This window comes from Pecten maximus, chromosome 6, assembly GCF_902652985.1.
Source record: "Pecten maximus chromosome 6, xPecMax1.1, whole genome shotgun sequence".
NCBI lineage: Eukaryota > Metazoa > Mollusca > Bivalvia > Pectinida > Pectinidae > Pecten > Pecten maximus.
The window spans coordinates 5572076-5592007 of record NC_047020.1 but is presented as its reverse complement, the minus strand read 5'-3'; the positions used below and the strand labels follow the sequence as shown (position 1 = coordinate 5592007).

The following is a 19932-nucleotide window of genomic DNA, read 5'->3' as shown; positions in this document are numbered from 1 at the left end:
TTGTTCACAAGGTCCAATAATATTATTCCAAAGGGAAATAACTCTGAAGTTACAGTTGAATAATTTCCATTTTCGAACTCATTTGGGATCTTATTGATGTTAGACTGCATACCAAGTTTCATCAATCTTGTTTAAAATTTACTCAAGTTATCCTATCCTGTTCACAAGGAAAAGTTAACAACCCACGACAGACAAAAGGCTATCACAATAGGTCACCATGACTTATGGTCAGGTGACCAAACAAGAGGCCCTGAGGGCCTGGATCACTCACATGGCCAGTTAGGATTTATGGCAAAATTACTATTTCCAATTTCCATGATGAATGTAATATGATGTTTAGTAAATTGTATACAATATTTCTAACAGATGTGATATGATGCATTGGTGAATCGTAATGAAGGGTTTCGCATGGATGATTTGTTCCAGTCAGTTAATGGTATTGAAATACCAAAAATTACCTCTTGGTGTTTTGCTTAAATTTTGGTTTGGTTTGTTTTTAGCTCACCTGGACCGAAGGTCCGGTGAGCTTATGTCATGGCGCAGCGTCCGTCGTCCGTCCGTCGTCCGTCGACCGTCCGTCCGTCCGTCCGTCAACATTTGCTTCAAATCGCTACTAGTCTAAAAGTTCTAATTGGATTTTGACCAAATTTGGCCAGAAACATCCTTGGCAGAAGGGAAACAGATTTTGCATAAATGGTGACTCTGACCCCCCGAGGGGCCAAAGGGGTGGGGCCCAATAGGGGAAATAGAGGTAATTCCTTTAAATCGCTACTAGTCAAAAAGTTATGAATGGATTTGAACCTAATTTGCTCAGAAACATCCTTGGGGGAAGGGGAACAGATTTTGCATAAATGGTGACTCTGACCCCAAAGGGGCCAAAGGGGCGGGGCCCAAAAGGGGAAATAGAGGTAATTCCTTTAAATCGCTACTAGTCATGAAGTTATGAATGGATTTGAACCCGATTTGGTCAGAAACATCCTTGGCAGAAGGGGAACAGATTTTGCATAAATGGTGACTCTGACCCCAAAGGGACCAAAGGGGCGGGGCCCAATTGAGGAAATAGAGATAATTCCTTTAAATCGCTACTAGTCATAAAGTTATGAATGGATTTGAACCTAATTTGGTCAGAAACATCCTTGGGGGAAGGGGAACAGATTTTGCATAAATGGTGACTCTGACCCCAAAGGGGCCAAAAGGGCGGGGCCCAAAAGGGGAAATAGAGGTAATTCCTTTAAATCGCTACTAGTCATGAAGTTATGAATGGATTTGAACCCGATTTGGTCAGAAACATCCTTGGCAGAAGGGGAACAGATTTTGCATAAATGGTGACTCTGACCCCAAAGCGACCAAAGGGGCGGGGCCCAATTGAGGAAATAGAGATAATTCCTTTAAATCGCTACTAGTCATAAAGTTATGAATGGATTTGAACCTAATTTGGTCAGAAACATCCTTGGGGGAAGGGGAACAGATTTTGCATAAATGGTGACTCTGACCCCAAAGGGGCCAAAAGGGCGGGGCCCAAAAGGGGAAATAGAGGTAATTCCTTTAAATCGCTACTAGTCATAAAGTTATGAATGGATTTGAACCCGATTTGGTCAGAAACATCCTTGGCAGAAGGGGAACAGATTTTGCATAAATGGTGACTCTGACCCCAAAGGGACCAAAGGGGCGGGGCCCAATTGGGGAAATAGAGGTAATTCCTTTAAATCGCTACTAGTCATAAAGTTATGAATGGATTTGAACCTAATTTGGTCAGAAACATCCTTGGGGGAACGGGAACAGATTTTGCATAAATGGTGACTCTGACCCCCGAGGGGCTAAAAGGGCGGGGCCCAATATGGGAAAGAGAGGTAATTCCTTTGAATCGCTACTAGTCATAAAGTTATAAATGGATTTGAACCTAATTTGGTCAGAAACATCCTTGGGGGAACGGGAACAGATTTTGCATAAATGGTGACTCTGACCCCAAAGGGGCCAAAAGGGGCGGGGCCCAATAGGGGAAATAGAGGTAATTCCTTTGAATCGCTACTAGTCATAAAGTTATGAATGGATTTGCACCCAATTTGGTCAGAAACATCCTTGGGGAACAGATTTTGCATTAAAAGGTGACTGACCCCAAAGGGGCCAAAAGGGCGGGGCCCAATAGGGGAAATAGAGGTAATTCCTTTGAATCGCTACTTAAGTCATAAAGTGATGAATGCATGTTCTTAAAGCAATTCTTGAGGTCTTTCAGACCTTAGAGAGTCTGGACTTCATTAATCTTTAAAGCAGTTCGGATTACCACACTATAACCATATATAGCATTGTTAGAGATTTACAAATAAAACAAATTGAATATGAACATTATTTTGACATTTGGCCTAATCCAACCAGGTGAGCAATGCAGGCCCCATGGGCCTCTTGTTGTTTAATGTCCTATTGACAGCCAGGGTCATTTAAGGATGTGCCAGGTTTTGGAGGTGGAGGAAAGCCGGAGTACCCGGAGAAAAACCACCGGCCTACGGTCAGTACCTGGCAACTGCCCCACGTAGGTTTCGAACTCGCAACCCAGAGGTGGAGGGCTAGTGTTAAAGTGTCGAGACACCTTAACCACTTGGCCACCGCTTAAATCAAACACAACCAATGTGAAACCCATCACATGTAGCAATGTGAAGAGTGATATAAAGAATGCTGTTGATCCTGTGGTGCATGCTGAATCTTTATAGCACTCAATCCGAACTGCTGAAATTCTTCTCCAGGAACCTATTGGCCAAAGATGAGTTCCCTGCATCTGCAGTTACAACTTGAGAAGAAGACTCGCGAATTCATTTTTAGCTCGTCTCTTCGAAGGAGAGTGAGAGCTTATGTCGTCACTCCGGCGTCGGGTTTTTCAAATTTTAAATTTTTGGTGCAAGTGTTGAAAGGCATAGTAATTTATGGTAATATGGTCCCTGTGGGGGTCAAACTATCCTCTGCCGGAGTTGAACTAAAAGATTTTTTGGAAAAAAAAACAGTTTTTTGAAAATATTTCTGCGTTAAGTTTTTGGTGCAAGTGTTGAAAGGTATTAATACATCACTTTATAATTGTACTAGGGTGCTGATATTTCGCAATAGAGTCCCTATGGAGTAAGACAATCCCTTCCTGGAGTAAAACTTTAAAAAAAAATTGGATTTTTTCTTTTTAAATCTGTGTTTTTTTGTTTTTGCTTTTAAATCTTTGGACTTTGTGTTAAGTTAATGTTGTGAGTGTTGAAAGCCATAGTAATACATGGTATTAGGTTCCCTGTGGGGGTTAAACTATCCCTTGCCGGAGTTAAACTGAAAGATTTGTTTGGGGAAAAAACACATTTTAAAATTTTTTGTGCAAATGTTGAAAGCTATTAACACGTCACTTTATGATGTACTAGGGTGCTGATATTTGGTAAAAGAGTCCCTATGGAATTACACTATCCCTTCTTGGGGTGAAACTGAAAATAAAACAATGTCGAAATGCTCACAATAGACAATTTATACTGGTTCACATTTTTCAAGGGAGACAACTCTCATTAGGATAATATTTTGTCAAAAAATTGAAGAAATATGTCAAAAAGCAATTACATTTGTATTTAATATATTCATTTAACAACAGCATAGCTTGTCTCCCGAATGTTTGTCAATAAATAATTTATATATATATAAAATGGTATGGTTTTGAAAATTGCATGAATTCACAAAACATAATCTGATCAAGTTAACAATATAAATATTATTAATGCAATTTGTGAAACCATTCCAATTAATATATTTTAATTATTTATTGACAAACATTTGCGAGACGAGCTATGCTGTTCTCTAACAGCTCTTGTTAACTATTTGGCTCTGCAACCTTGAAAATGAGTCAAGGTCACTTATATATGGAGAAACTTTATACCATGCTGCCCTAGGTACCTGCTAGCAAAATATCAGCACTCTGGGCCTTCTGGAACTTGTGAAGATAATTAAAGCTTTTAACATATTTGACCCATGACCTAGAAAATAGGTCAAGGTTTTTTAATACAAGGAAAATTTATACCACTCTGTACTAGGTACCTGCTGGCAAAATACCAGGCCTCTGGGTCTTCTAAAATTTAGAAGAAGATTGTGTAAGTTTTTAACATATCTGACCCTTGTGTGTGAGGACATTCTATAGCACTCTGTAGCAGGAATCTACTGATCAATTATGAGTGCCCTGGGTCTTTTAGAACTTGAGAAGAACATTTGCAAATTAATTTTGACTATTTTATTAATACTTTAAGCCACTGTTGCAAAACGTCTTTACTGGCAGCAATCATTATCAGGTACATACCTATTTCAATCTAAACAGTAGGATTATCCACATATGTGGAAAAGAAAACAAGAAAAATGAAAAATATTTCATCATTTTATTTTATAGGTCAACAGGGACTCTGATCAGGGAACCATACATTTAGATCAAACATACTTTCCCTGGTCAGAGGACATTACATTCAGATCTAAAAGGTCGTCTGACCAGAGGAAGTAGATCCAATACATGTTCTAAAACAATGGACTCGCCATATATAACCACATGTAATCACCTATGGCTTCCTAATTACAGTATCACATGGTTAGCAGTACCACAAGTTATAAACCAGCACTATTACAATATATCTGCCATTTTGTACAAAGTAGTGCCATTACTCATTAATGCAAAAAAAAAAAAAATCATTACATGTCATGACTATGAATATTTATAAACAAGGTTTGGCTGAGTTAATACATTGTATATTGGTTGATACAACATGATTCCAATTCATGTTGAGGACAAGCTTCAAAAACATATTGGTAAAAACATAACCTAAGATGTCCGTCAGCTTATTGTCGCCTTTCAGTAAAATCTTAAACTTTGATGTGTCGGTCAGCATATTGTCGCCTATCAGTAAAATCGTAAACTTTGATGTGTCGGTCAGCATATTGTCGCCTATCGGTAAAATCGTAAACTATGATGTGTCTGTCAACTTATTGTTGCCCATTGGTAAAATTGTAAACTATGACGTGTCAGTCAGAATATTGTCACCTATCGGTAAAATCGTAAACTATGATGTGTCAGTCTGCTTATTGCCGCCTATCGGTAAATCATAAACTTTGTTGTGTCGGTCAGTTTATTGTCACCTATTGGTTTATCGTAAACTAAAGATGTGTCAGTTAGCTTATTGTCACCCAGTTAGCTTATTGTCACCTATCGGTAAAATCGTAAACTATGATGTGTCAGTCTGCTTATTGCCACCTATCGGTAAATAATAAACTTTATTGTGTCGGTCAGTTTATTGTCACCTATTGGTTTATCGTAAACTAAAGATGTGTCGGTTAGCTTATTGTCACCTATCGGTAAAATCGTAAACTATGATGTGTCGGTCAGTTTGTTGTCATGAAACAGTAAAATCTTTAAAATATGGGGTTTCACATTGGGGGTTATGAAGCTTGTTACATGTATGAGGAGTGAATGGAGGATTTGGGTACTAGTATTATCACAGGATCAAATATATATCTTTAGAATTGTATTGCTGAATTCAAATACTGCACTAGCATGGCTAAGTAGTATAAACACATTTTATGAAATCTTGAAATTAAGACCTACTTTTAGTATTGTTTTATGTCCTATTAACATAAGTTATTGCAGGGCAGACACAGCAAGAAACCCCAATGCTCAGTACAGCCATTACACTTTCTATTAGTAGTACTCACAATAAGATCAATATTTCATAATGTAAGAGAGCGCAGAATTAATTAAATTTAAATCACTGCCTCCACTAGGGATCGAACCTGGGACCCCTGGCTTACTAGTCTTACGCTCAACCAATTGAGCTAAAGAGAAGATCTCCCTAGCCGAGTGGTATATTGTGGCTAGTATTTATTACCAGGGTTACATATTACCTCTCTAGGAAAGAACTCGTCATTGAGTTTTCCAGGGGGTAACAGCGATGCCTTCGCAAGCAGCGATGAGTATCATTCCCGGGGCCCTACATGGGCGCCAATGTAACAGCGCAGAATTAATTAAATTTAAATCACTGCCTCCGCTAGGTATCGAACCCGGGACCCCTGGCTTACTAGTCTTACGCTTAACTGATCGAGCTAAAGAGAAGATCTCCCTAGCCCAGCGGTATATTGTGGCTAGTATTTACCAGGGTTACAATAGGGTTATTAGATACTATATTGATGGAGTTCTACAAAAAGCTCAGTAGTCCGTGCTAGATAAAGTAGTACATTATGTAGTGTAAATCAGTATAGATGGTCTACATCCCTAATTGAAAATCCACACATACGGCATTGTTCTTCTATAACTACCGTATCCTTCTTCAAATTCTGAAGAAAACAACTTTGAAAAAATATAAATATAACAAAAGATTGGCTTAAAAGAGGCACAGATCTCTCATCAATTGACATTGCTTTGAAATATATTTACAGTACGATAAAAATCAGTTATTAGTAAATGTAAAAATTTGTGTGCACTGCACCTGTACATTGTACGTCACTCTTCCACCTTTAAAGTTCCGCCATTTCTATTCCACCCACGTTTGATATATGGTTATAATATGTATAATACTTATATAGAGGTTAATAATAGCAAACAGTCTTGATCCAAAATATCCCATTAGTTTCAAAATTAGTAAACAACACATCTATATAAAAAATAAATAGAATAATTATACACGAAGGTATGACAGGGCTACATGGATCAGAGGACAAAATTAACGAATAGTTCGGTATTTAGGGAACGAAAGGACAAGGCTACATGGACCAGAGGATAGGGCTACATGGATCAGAGGACAAAATTAACGAATAGTTTGGTATTTAGGGGACAAAAGAACAGCTCTACATTGATCAGAGGACAAAATTAACGAATAGTTTGGTATTTAGGGAACGAAAGGACAGGGCTACATGGATCAGAGGACAAAATTAACGAATAGTTCGGTATTTAGGGGACAAAAGAACGGCGCTACATGGATCAGAGGACAAAATTAACGAATAGTTTGGTATTTAGGGGACAAAAGAACAGCTCTACATGGATCAGAGGACAAAATTAATGAATAGTTTTGTATTTAGAGGACAAAAGGACAGGGCTACATGGATCAGAGGACAAAACTAATGAATAGTTTTGTATTTAGGGGACGAAAGGACAGACTGACATGGACTAGAAGAAAAAATTAATGAATACTTCTGTATTTAGGGGACAAAAGGTCAAGTATTTGACTGCTGTAGGTACACAAGAATACCAAATCTCTTTCAGAGTAGTAAATGTGACAAGAATCCTTAGTGGACCACATAAGATAAAATATATATTTACAAAAATACTTTGGCACCAAACTAATGTACTAGCTTCATGATCAATAATTATATTGGTGTGTCATAGTCTATGATTGTTGTTTAAAATCTTACTTCCTATTCAGCTGGTAATGTCATATAAGCAAAACATAATGGACAATGTCTAACCTCCATGGGAACAGAACACCAAATCATATTGTACACAAGTTTAAATCAGAATTAAAAGACATTGTTCGTAGAAATGTACTGTCTCAGTGTTTACTAATTAGTGTACTGTCCTAATTAGTGTACTGTCCTAATTAGTGTACTGTCCTAATTAGTGTACTGTCCTAATTAATGTACTGTCCTAATTAATGTACTGTCCTAATTAGTGTACTGTCCTAATTAGTGTACTGTTGAAACAAAGAAAACACTAACTTGATGACTATATAGCCATTATAAAATACATTGAAATAGTTTAAAATATGCTGAAATAAAATAAAAATGTATCTACTAAAATAATTAAATTCACAGCAATCTGAAAATCATCTCTTATCAGTAAAATATCTAGCATGATCATTTACAATGTAGGATATGACCTTCAGGTGATTGATTTGGCTATCAATGACCTTCAGGAGATTGATTTGGCTTTCAAACATGTTGATATTATAATACTTTATATATTTGTAACATTATGTTCAACAGGTTTACTGGCACGAGATTTGTTTGCCTTATTTGGCATATCTTTTAAGCATTACTGGGCATTTCAGCATTATATTTGTAATGCTTTCTTTAAAGTGCTGCATCATATTATGATGTCATATCTTAAATGTTTTTTCATCAGAGAAAGGTGTAGAAAACTGTCAGAGCTGGTTTTAAAATTTGATGTAAATTTTTCTGGTATAGATTTATTTCCCTTGTCTTGGCATTTACAATTCCTGACTAGCAGTGAAACAAATATTTCCATAAAATATGTCAAGCAAAAACATCGCTAAGGAACACCTATTTAAAATGACAACAATAGATACATTCTTCATCTCAGATTTTCATATTTTATCAAAAACATCTTTGCATGACGTTATGACTCAAAACAGTTCAGCATTATGATTTATGGTATTTCCTAACAAACAGAATGATGAGGGGGAAGGTGGTAAGAATACTTTGATTATAAGTGACCGTTTTATCATTGGCACCGGCTTAAAAGGAAATTAACAAACACAATTGGTATCTTAGATAACAGATTTAACAATTGTTAATAATATACTGAATTATTGCACCGTTGTGTTGGGGTCTGATTGGGAATTCATTGTAAAATGATGGGCCATACTATCTCATAGTAAGACACGCCTTAATGACTTCAGTACAGACGTACCATCTCACAGCGAGACATACACCGTTTACCATGGCAACAAGTTGTACAATCTCATGTTGAGACATGTACGCCCTTTACCTCGGTAATAGGTCCTACCATCTCATAATGAGACTCTCCCTTCATGATAAAGAATGAATTTATTGACTGTCTAGTGACCTGATTAGAACACAGTGATTTCAAACTAGTTGTGAAAATTATCAATTATTTTTCCTTACTTGAAGATATAAAATAATTTGACTATTTAGGAAAACAACATCTTCATGGTGCAAATGAGAATCTATCAGTATTCAAATGAATTCCTGCATTGTTTCACCATATAGGAATTCCTGTATTATTTCACCATACATGTATATGAATTCCCACATTATTTCACCATATATGAATTCCCACATTATTTCACCATATAGGAATTCCCACATTGTTTCACCATATAAGAATTCCCACATTATTTCACCATATAAGAATTCCCACATTGTTTCACCATATAGGAATTCCCACATTGTTTCACCATATAAGAATTCCCACATTATTTCACCATATAGGAATTCCCACATTGTTTCACCATATAGGAATTCCCACATTATTTCACCATATAGGAATTCCCACATTGTTTCACCATATAGGAATTCCTGTACATGTATTATTTCACCATAGAGGGGAATTGGTTTCAACACACTTCGACAAAATTAAATGATGCATGAAATATAAAATAGAAATTGTAAATATATAATCTATTATCAATAATTATGGCATTTCTAATTGACAAATTATTGATATATAATACACACACAGCATATAAGGGGACTTAATTCAGAGTATGGTGAACAAATTCACCAGGTGGGAAGGAAAGTGGTGGCCTTTTACTGTTCAAAGGTTCATAACCTGACTTGGGTAAAATGGAGGACAGCATGGGTCAATGTTTTCTAGATTGTGACATGGGTGGGACAAATCTGTGATATATTTGTGACATATGGCTTAATTGTGACAGTTTTGTGACAATTGTGTCTCGAGTTTCAGAAACAGACTGTCGCAGTGTATATGATCTGCTATGATATACTTTCACACTCTAGCATATGGTAGACCACTTGTAAAACCTTTAGTTGTTTTACAGTGGTGAAAGTCGACTAGCAGTGACATTACAGCTATGATAATGAAGAAAGTTAATTGATAAATGTGACTTGGAACACATTACATTGGTCAGTTGTATTTTAAAAGATGGGATGTTTCACTCTGTCTGTCCATCAGCCAAATTCACAAAGAATGTTGTGGTCAGAGGCATACATGTTGTAACTCTCCCAAATACATGATTGTGACGACTGTAGTCTTCAGACCTCCCCGTCATATCAACGGTTTGTAACAACTGTACTGTCAAACCTCCCCGTCATATGAACGGTTTGTAACAACTGTACTGTCAAACCTCCCCGTCATATGAACGGTTTGTAACAACTGTATTGTCAAACCTCCCTGACATATGAATGGCTTGTGACATCTGTAACCATCAAACCTCCCCGTCATATGAACGGCTTGTGCCCACATTTCAAAGTTCAACAATAACATTTCACCCTTCCAGATGCATCAAAATCATGTTCCCACATTTAAAATCCTACTGCCATATCATGTATGACGTGATACCAGAGGTCATTGGTCGTCATGTTTACGCTGATTGTCAGAGGTCATTGGTCGTCATGTTTACGCTGATTGTCAACAGTCTTTTTGACATCACTGAGTGCTTGTGTTTTGACGAAGTCTATCTCTCGGTACTCCGTCGGTGTGGAATGTCCGGTGTGGCTGTGCGGTGACCGCATAGCTTCCTTGTCTGATGTGTCATCCAGAGCAAGGTCAAGATATTTCAGCTCTGCTTCTTGTCGCTTTGGTGCTGGTGGTGTGCTGCCCCAGAGATTTGAGCCCTGCAATATACGATAGGCTCAAGCCATTAACATCTGTAGTGTTTGCACTCAGAATAAACATAATTACAAATACTGTACATCAAATCCTCATCAAAGATCTCCTGATTTAAAGTTTATAACATCTTATATCAACAGTATTCAACAAGCATTCTGTGAGTATTGCTAAACCAATACATGTCCCCTATCGGTGCCCCCAAGTTAAAACTTTAGCCAAATTTGAGTAAAAAAAGTTTAGCCACAACTGAAACATGATCATTTTATGAAAATAAGTTCATTCCAAAAAATGTGTAAATTCAACTCTATTGGGTTGAATAAACAATGTTTCCTGCCCATAAAAGATATTCAGGTATTCTTTTAATTGGTATGTCTACTGTACAGAGTAAAAGAATCTAAAGTGAATTTAAATTGAAATGTGTAATAACAGCCTTGGATTGAAATATAAACGTAATTCTGCATAGCACAGCATAGTAGTACACTGATTTTATTCCAAAAGAATCTCATATCAGTGAAGCATTCAATACAGAGAAAACAGTTAAGTCCATATTATGGAAAAAAATTAAAAAAATTTAAAAAATAAAATAATTTTTTCATTTTCAACTGTACAAAAGTAATGCCACACACCCAAAGAACCTCTATGCAAAGAATCAGCATCCTTATACCATTATTAAGTGAATTGTGTGCCACTATAAAACTTTAACCAAAACTTTAACCTCAATACAGCAATAACAGTTAAGTTCATAATATGGCAAAAAATTCAAAAAAAAAAAAGAAAATACTTTTTTTCCTTTTTAACTGTACAAAAGTAATGCCACACACCCAAAGAACCTCTATGTAAAGAATTAGCATCTTAATATCATTATTAAGTGAATGGTGTGCCATTATAAAACTTTAACCAAAACTTTAACCGGACGGACGGACTGACGGACGGAGGGACGGACAGACGGACGAAGGCAAAACCTATAGTCCCCCCGGTTTCATCGGTAGGGGACTAATAACATTATATGCTAATATCATTCCAAATATACAGAGCAAGTACTGCCGAGTTCTCTATAAAGAGAAAGTATACGTCCTGTATACTGTCCGAGTACTGCCAAGTTTTCTATAATGGGAGAGTATATGTCCTGTATACTGTTCGAGTACTGCCGAGATCTCTATAATGAGAAAGTATACGTCCTGTATACTGTTCGAGTACTGCCGAGTTCTCTATAAATAGAAAGTATATGTCCTGTATACTTTTCGAGTACTGCCGAGTTCTCTATAATGAGAAAGTATATGTCCTGTATACTGCCCGAGTACTGCCGAGTTCTCTATAAGAGAAAGTATATGTCCTGTATACTGTCCGAGTACTGCCTAGTTCTCTATAATGGGAGAGAATATCTCTTGTATTCCATGCGAGTACCTGAATTTTCTCAATATTCTGAGAGAATATCTACTCTATACAGTGTGGGTACGTACATGTCCTCGAGGCATCATAATCTGGGAAGGGTCACCTAGCACTGGCTCGTCTTCTTCCTCTGAACTCGTCGAGAAATCTGGGTGTCGGTTATTTGACACGTAAGGAAGCTGGACTCGCAGTGTTGTAGGAGCATCTACCCTTCCACTGTTAAAACACAGATATCATCTGTCAATTAACTAAATTTTAACTTCAATTGTTGTGAAAAACAATTGAGAAACAAGTTATTTCAATTTATATTGCTTGTTGGTTCAGATAAAAGCATGCGAGGGGTCTCACTGTGGGAGGAAAACCCACATGGTCGCAGGTAGTCCTACTCTTTATACAAAATCAAGTTCACTCAATCCAATGTATCCCTTGGTAATTCATCTAGGAGTAATTATAAGCGAGCTCTATCTACATTTACAGGATGGTTTGGGTGGAGGGCGAGCTCTATCTACATTTACAGGATGGTGGGGGTGGAGGGCGACATCTGTCAACATTTACAGGATAGTGGGGTGGAGGGCGAGATCTGTCTACATTTACAGGATGGTTTGGGTGGAGGGCAAGATCTGTCTACATTTACAGGATTGTGGGGGTGGAGGGCGAGATCTGTCTACATTTACAGGATTGTGGGGTGGAGGGTGAGATCTGACAACATTTACAGGATAGTGGGGGTGGAGGGCGAGATCTGTCTACATTAACATGATGGTGGGGGTGGAGGGCGGGCTCTGACTACATTTACAGGATGGTGGGCTGGAGGGCGAGATCTGTCTACATTAACATGATGGTGGGGGTGGAGGGCGAGATCTGTCTATATCAACATGATAGTTGGGGGATGTAGGGCGAGCTCTTTCTATATCAACAGGATGGTGGGTGGAGGGCAAGCTTTATCTACATTTACAGGATGGTGGGGTGAAGGGCGAGATCTGTCTACATTTACAGGATGGTGGGGTGCAGGGCGAGCTCTATCTCATTTACAGGATGGTCGGGGTGGAGGGCGAGATCTGTCAACATTTACAGGATGGTGGGTGTGGACGGCGATTCTGACTACATTTACAGGATGGTGAGTGTGGACGGCGATTCTGACTACATTTACAGGACGGTTTGGGTGGAGGGCGAGATCTGACTACATTTACAGGATGATGGGGGTGGAGGGCAAGATCTGTCAACATTAACAGGATGGTGGGGTTGGAGGTCAAGATCTGTCTACAATTACAGGATTGTGGGGTGGAGGGCGAGCTCTGTCTACATTAACAGGATGGTGGGGTGGAGGGCAAGATCTGTCTACAATTACAGGATGGTGGGGGTGGAGGGCGAGATCTGTCAACATTAACAGGATGGTGGGGGTGGAGGGCGAGATCTGTCTACATTTACAGGATGGTGGGGTGGAGGGCGAGATCTGTCAACATTTACAGGATGGTGGGGGTGGAGGGCGAGATCTGTCAACATTTACAGGATGGTGGGGGTGGAGGGCGAGATCTGTCGACATTTACACGATGATGGGGGTGGAGGGCGAGATCTGTCTACATTTACAGGATGATGGGGTGGAGGGCGAGATCTGTCTACATTTACAGGATAGTGGGGGTGGAGGGCAAGATCTGTCTACATTTACAGGATGGTGGTGTGGAGGGCGAGCTCTGTCTACATTTACAGGATGGTGGGGTGGAGGGCAAGATCTGTCTACATTTACAGGATGGTGGGGGTGGAGGGCGAGATCTGTCTACATTTAACAGGATGGTGGAGTGGAGGGCGAGATCTGTCTACATTTACAGGATGATGGGGTGGAGGGCGAGCTCTGTCAACATTAACAGGATGGTGGGGTGGAGGGCGAGATCTGTCAACATTTACAGGATGGTTTTGATGGAGGGCGAGATCTGACAACATTTACAGGATGGTGGGGTTGGAGGTCGAGATCTGTCTACATTTACAGGATAGTGGGGCTGGAGGGCGAGATCTGTCTACATTAACATGATGGTGGGGGTGGAGGGCGAGATCTGTCTATATCAACATGATAGTTGGGGGATGTAGGGCGAGCTCTTTCTATATCAACAGGATTGTGGGGTGGAGGGCAAGATCTGTCTACATTTACAGTATGGTGGCGTGGAGGTCGAGATCTGTCTACATTTACAGGATAGTGGGGGTGGAGGGCAAGATCTGTCTACATTTACAGGATGGTGGGCTGGAGGGCGAGATCTGTCAACATTTACAGGATGGTGGAGTGGAGGGCGAGATCTGACTACATTAATAACAGGATGGTAGGCGTGGAGGGCGAGCTCTGTCTACATTTACAGGATGATGGGGTGGAGGGCGTGATCTGTCTACATTAACAGGATGGTGGGGGTGGAGGGCAAGATCTGTCTACATTTACAGGATGGTGGGGGTGGAGGGCGAGATCTGTCTACATTTACAGGATGGTGGGGGTGGAGGGCGAGCTCTGTCTACATTTACAGGATGGTGGAGTGGAGGGCGAGACCTGACTACTTTAATAACAGTATGGTAGGGGTGGAGGGCGAGCTCTATCTACATTTACAGGATGGTTTGGTTGGAGGGCGTGATCTGTCTACATTTACAGGATGGTGGGGGTGGAGGGCAAGATCTGTCTACATTTACAGGATGGTGGAGTGGAGGGCGAGATCTGACTACTTTAATAACAGGATGGTGGGGTGGAGGGCGAGATCTGTCTACATTAACAGGCTGATGGGGGTGGAGGGCGAGATCTGTCTATATCAACAGGATGATGGGTGATGGGGTGGAGGGCGAGCTCTATCTACATTAACAGGATGGTGGGGGTGGAGGGTGAGATCTGTCTACATTTACAGGATGATGGGGGGGGGGGGGGGGGGGGGGAGGGCGAGCTTTATCTACAGGATGATGGGTGATGGGGTGGAGGGTGAGCTCTTTCTATATCAACAGGATGGAGGGGATGGAGGGCGAGCTCTATCTATATCAACAGGATAGCGGGGGTGGATAGCAGGGTTGGAGGGCGAGCTGTATATCTACAGGATGGTGTTGATGGAGTGAGCTTTATCCGTAAGCAGGCGGTGCTGTGTTTACCTGTGGTCGATATAGTTGTTACGCTTGAAGCTGCGTGTTCGAGCATTACTAAATATTGTGTAGGTGTCACCTTCTGAAACAGCAAAAATATGATATTACCTGCCAAGGACAGTAATCACAAGCTGACACTTATCATGAGGATGAGCTAGTCATGGGATCAACTTTAAATTGGCCAACCTGGTCCTCTATGTAAATTTATTCTTTTTTGTGTTTTTTAATGTAAGAATTAAAGGTATGCATGTCTTTTTTATTTTAACAAAACACTGTATATATCACCGAAAGAAGTACAAAAATATATGTAAATTTCATACCAATCGTGTATTACATTATCTATATACATGAATACGTCATGTGTGTTTATGATCAATATAAAAAGATTTTCCACACTCAAAATAACTGGTGATAACAAACAGAACATATCTAATTTAACATATGATATTTACTTGGATTACTACCAAGTAAATGAATGTACACTACAAAACCAGGGGACTGAGATCTAGATAATGACTGACGGGTACACTACAAAACTAGGGGACTGAGATAATGACTGAAGGGTACACTACAAAACTAGGGGACTGATATAATGACTGAAGGGTACACTACAAAACTAGGGGACTGAGATCTAGATAATGACTGAAGGGTACACTACAAAACTAGGGGACTGAGATAATGACTGACAGGTACACTACAAAACCAGGGGACTGAGATAATGACTGACAGGTACACTACAAAACTAGGGGACTGAGATCTAGATAATGACTGAAGGGTACACTACAAAACTAGGGGACTGAGATAATGACTGAAGGGTACACTACAAAACTAGGGGACTGAGATAATGACTGAAGGGTACACTACAAAACCAGGGGACTGATATAATGACTGAAGGGTACACTACAAAACTAGGGGACTGAGATAATGACTGAAGGGTACACTACAAAACCAGGGGACTGAGATCTAGATAATGACTGAAGGGTACACTACAAAACTAGGGGACTGAGATCTAGATAATGACTGACAGGTACACTACAAAACCAGGGGACTGAGATCTAGATAATGACTGAAGGGTACACTACAAAACTAGGGGACTGAGATAATGACTGACAGGTACACTACAAAACTAGGGGACTGAGATAATGACTGACAGGTACACTACAAAACTAGGGGACTGAGATAATGACTGACAGGTACACTACAAAACTAGGGGACTGAGATAATGACTGACAGGTACACTACAAAACTAGGGGACTGAGATCTAGATAATGACTGAAGGGTACACTACAAAACTAGGGGACTGAGATAATGACTGACAGGTACACTACAAAACCAGGGGACTGAGATCTAGATAATGACTGAAGGGTACACTACAAAACCAGGGGACTGAGATCTAGATAATGACTGAAGGGTACACTACAAAACCAGGGGACTGAGATCTAGATAATGACTGAAGGGTACACTACAAAACCAGGGGACTGAGATCTAGATAATGACTGAAGGGTACACTACAAAACTAGGGGACTGAGATCTAGATAATGACTGACAGGTACACTACAAAACCAGGGGACTGAGATCTAGATAATGACTGAAGGGTACACTACAAAACCAGGGGACTGAGATCTAGATAATGACTGAAGGGTACACTACAAAACTAGGGGACTGAGATAATGACTGACAGGTACACTACAAAACTAGGGGACTGAGATAATGACTGACAGGTACACTACAAAACTAGGGGACTGAGATCTAGATAATGACTGAAGGGTACACTACAAAACTAGGGGACTGATATAATGACTGAAGGGTACACTACAAAACTAGGGGACTGAGATAATGACTGAAGGGTACACTACAAAACTAGGGGACTGAGATAATGACTGAAGGGTACACTACAAAACTAGGGGACTGAGATCTAGATAATGACTGAAGGGTACACTACAAAACTAGGGGACTGAGATAATGACTGACAGGTACACTACAAAACCAGGGGACTGAGATCTAGATAATGACTGAAGGGTACACTACAAAACCAGGGGACTGAGATCTAGATAATGACTGAAGGGTACACTACAAAACCAGGGGACTGAGATCTAGATAATGACTGAAGGGTACACTACAAAACCAGGGGACTGAGATCTAGATAATGACTGAAGGGTACACTACAAAACCAGGGGACTGAGATCTAGATAATGACTGAAGGGTACACTACAAAACTAGGGGACTGAGATCTAGATAATGACTGAAGGGTACACTACAAAACTAGGGGACTGAGATAATGACTGACAGGTACACTACAAAACTAGGGGAATGAGATCTAGATAATGACTGAAGGGTACACTACAAAACTAGGGGACTGATCAACTGAAGGGTACACTACAAAACCAGGGGACTGAGATCTAGATAATGACTGAAGGGTACACTACAAAACTAGGGGACTGATCAACTGAAGGGTACACTACAAAACCAGGGGACTGAGATCTAGATAATGACTGAAGGGTACACTACAAAACCAGGGGACTGAGATCTAGATAATGACTGAAGGGTACACTACAAAACTAGGGGACTGATCATCTGAAGGGTACACTACAAAACCAGGGGACTGAGATCTAGATAATGACTGAAGGGTACACTACAAAACTAGGGGACTGAGATCTAGATAATGACTGAAGGGTACACTACAAAACTAGGGGACTGAGATAATGACTGAAGGGTACACTACAAAACTAGGGGACTGAAATAATGACTGAAGGGTACACTACAAAACTAGGGGACTGAGATAATGACTGACAGGTACACTACAAAACTAGGGGACTGAGATAATGACTGAAGGGTACACTACAAAACTAGGGGACTGAGATCTAGATAATGACTGAAGGGTACACTACAAAACTAGGGGACTGATCAACTGAAGGGTACACTACAAAACCAGGGGACTGAGATCTAGATAATGACTGAAGGGTACACTACAAAACCAGGGGACTGAGATCTAGATAATGACTGAAGGGTACACTACAAACTAGGGGACTGATCAACTGAAGGGTACACTACAAAACCAGGGGACTGAGATCTAGATAATGACTGAAGGGTACACTACAAAACCAGGGGACTGAGATCTAGATAATGACTGAAGGGTACACTACAAAACCAGGGGACTGAGATCTAGATAATGACTGAAGGGTACACTACAAAACTAGGGGACTGAGATCTAGATAATGACTGAAGGGTACACTACAAAACTAGGGGACTGAGATAATGACTGACAGGTACACTACAAAACTAGGGGAATGAGATAATGACTGACGGGTACACTACAAAACTAGGGGACTGATCATCTGAAGGGTACACTACAAAACCAGGGGACTGAGATCTAGATAATGACTGAAGGGTACACTACAAAACTAGGGGACTGAGATAATGACTGAAGGGTACACTACAAAACTAGGGGACTGAGATCTAGATAATGACTGAAGGGTACACTACAAAACTAGGGGACTGAGATAATGACTGACGGGTACACTACAAAACTAGGGGACTGAGATAATGACTGAAGGGTACACTACAAAACTAGGGGACTGATCATCTGAAGGGTACACTACAAAACTAGGGGACTGAGATAATAACTGAAGGGTACACTACAAAACTAGGGGACTGAGATAATGACTGACAGGTACACTACAAAACTAGGGGAATGAGATAATGACTGACGGGTACACTACAAAACTAGGGGACTGAGATCTAGATAATGACTGAAGGGTACACTACAAAACTAGGGGACTGATCAACTGAAGGGTACACTACAAAACCAGGGGACTGAGATCTAGATAATGACTGAAGGGTACACTACAAAACCAGGGGACTGAGATCTAGATAATGACTGACAGGTACACTACAAAACTAGGGGACTGAGATCTAGATAATGACTGAAGGGTACACTACAAAACTAGGGGACTGATCATCTGAAGGGTACACTACAAAACCAGGGGACTGAGATCTAGATAATGACTGAAGGGTACACTACAAAACTAGGGGACTGAGATAATGACTGAAGGGTACACTACAAAACCAGGGGACTGAGATCTAGATAATGACTGAAGGGTACACTACAAAACCAGGGGACTGAGATCTAGATAATGACTGAAGGGTACACTACAAAACCAGGGGACTGAGATCTAGATAATGACTGACAGGTACACTACAAAACTAGGGGACTGAGATCTAGATAATGACTGAAGGGTACACTACAAAACTAGGGGACTGATCATCTGAAGGGTACACTACAAAACCAGGGGACTGAGATCTAGATAATGACTGAAGGGTACACTACAAAACTAGGGGACTGATCATCTGAAGGGTACACTACAAAACCAGGGGACTGAGATCTAGATAATGACTGAAGGGTACACTACAAAACCAGGGGACTGAGATCTAGATAATGACTGAAGGGTACACTACAAAACCAGGGGACTGAGATCTAGATAATGACTGAAGGGTACACTACAAAACTAGGGGACTGAGATAATGACTGAGGGATACACTACAAAACTAGGGGACTGATATAATGACTGAAGGGTACACTACAAAACTAGGGGACTGAGATAATGACTGAAGGGTACACTACAAAACTAGGGGACTGAGATAATGACTGAAGGGTACACTACAAAACCAGGGGACTGAGATCTAGATAATGACTGAAGGGTACACTACAAAACTAGGGGACTGAGATAATGACTGAAGGGTACACTACAAAACTAGGGGACTGAGATCTAGATAATGACTGAAGGGTACACTACAAAACCAGGGGACTGAGATCTAGATAATGACTGAAGGGTACACTACAAAACCAGGGGACTGAGATCTAGATAATGACTGAAGGGTACACTACAAAACTAGGGGACTGAGATAATGACTGAAGG

General features: G+C 40.1%; 1 protein-coding gene across 5 annotated transcripts in view; it reads right to left on the bottom strand.

Moving 5' to 3' along the window:
• Positions 1 to 4365: 4365 nt before the first annotated feature.
• LOC117328808 (GRB2-associated-binding protein 2-like) overlaps positions 4366 to 19932 on the bottom strand; it is a 43372-nt gene continuing 27805 nt past the window's right edge. For all 5 annotated transcript variants that reach the window (XM_033886364.1, XM_033886366.1, XM_033886365.1 and 2 more), the window contains 3 exons: positions 15026 to 15098; positions 11992 to 12136; positions 4366 to 10536 (listed from right to left, as the gene is read on the bottom strand). In XM_033886364.1, the coding sequence (XP_033742255.1) occupies positions 10303 to 10536; positions 11992 to 12136; positions 15026 to 15098 (452 nt within the window). In that variant the 3' untranslated portion in view covers positions 4366 to 10302. The remainder of the gene's footprint in view (positions 10537 to 11991; positions 12137 to 15025; positions 15099 to 19932) is intronic.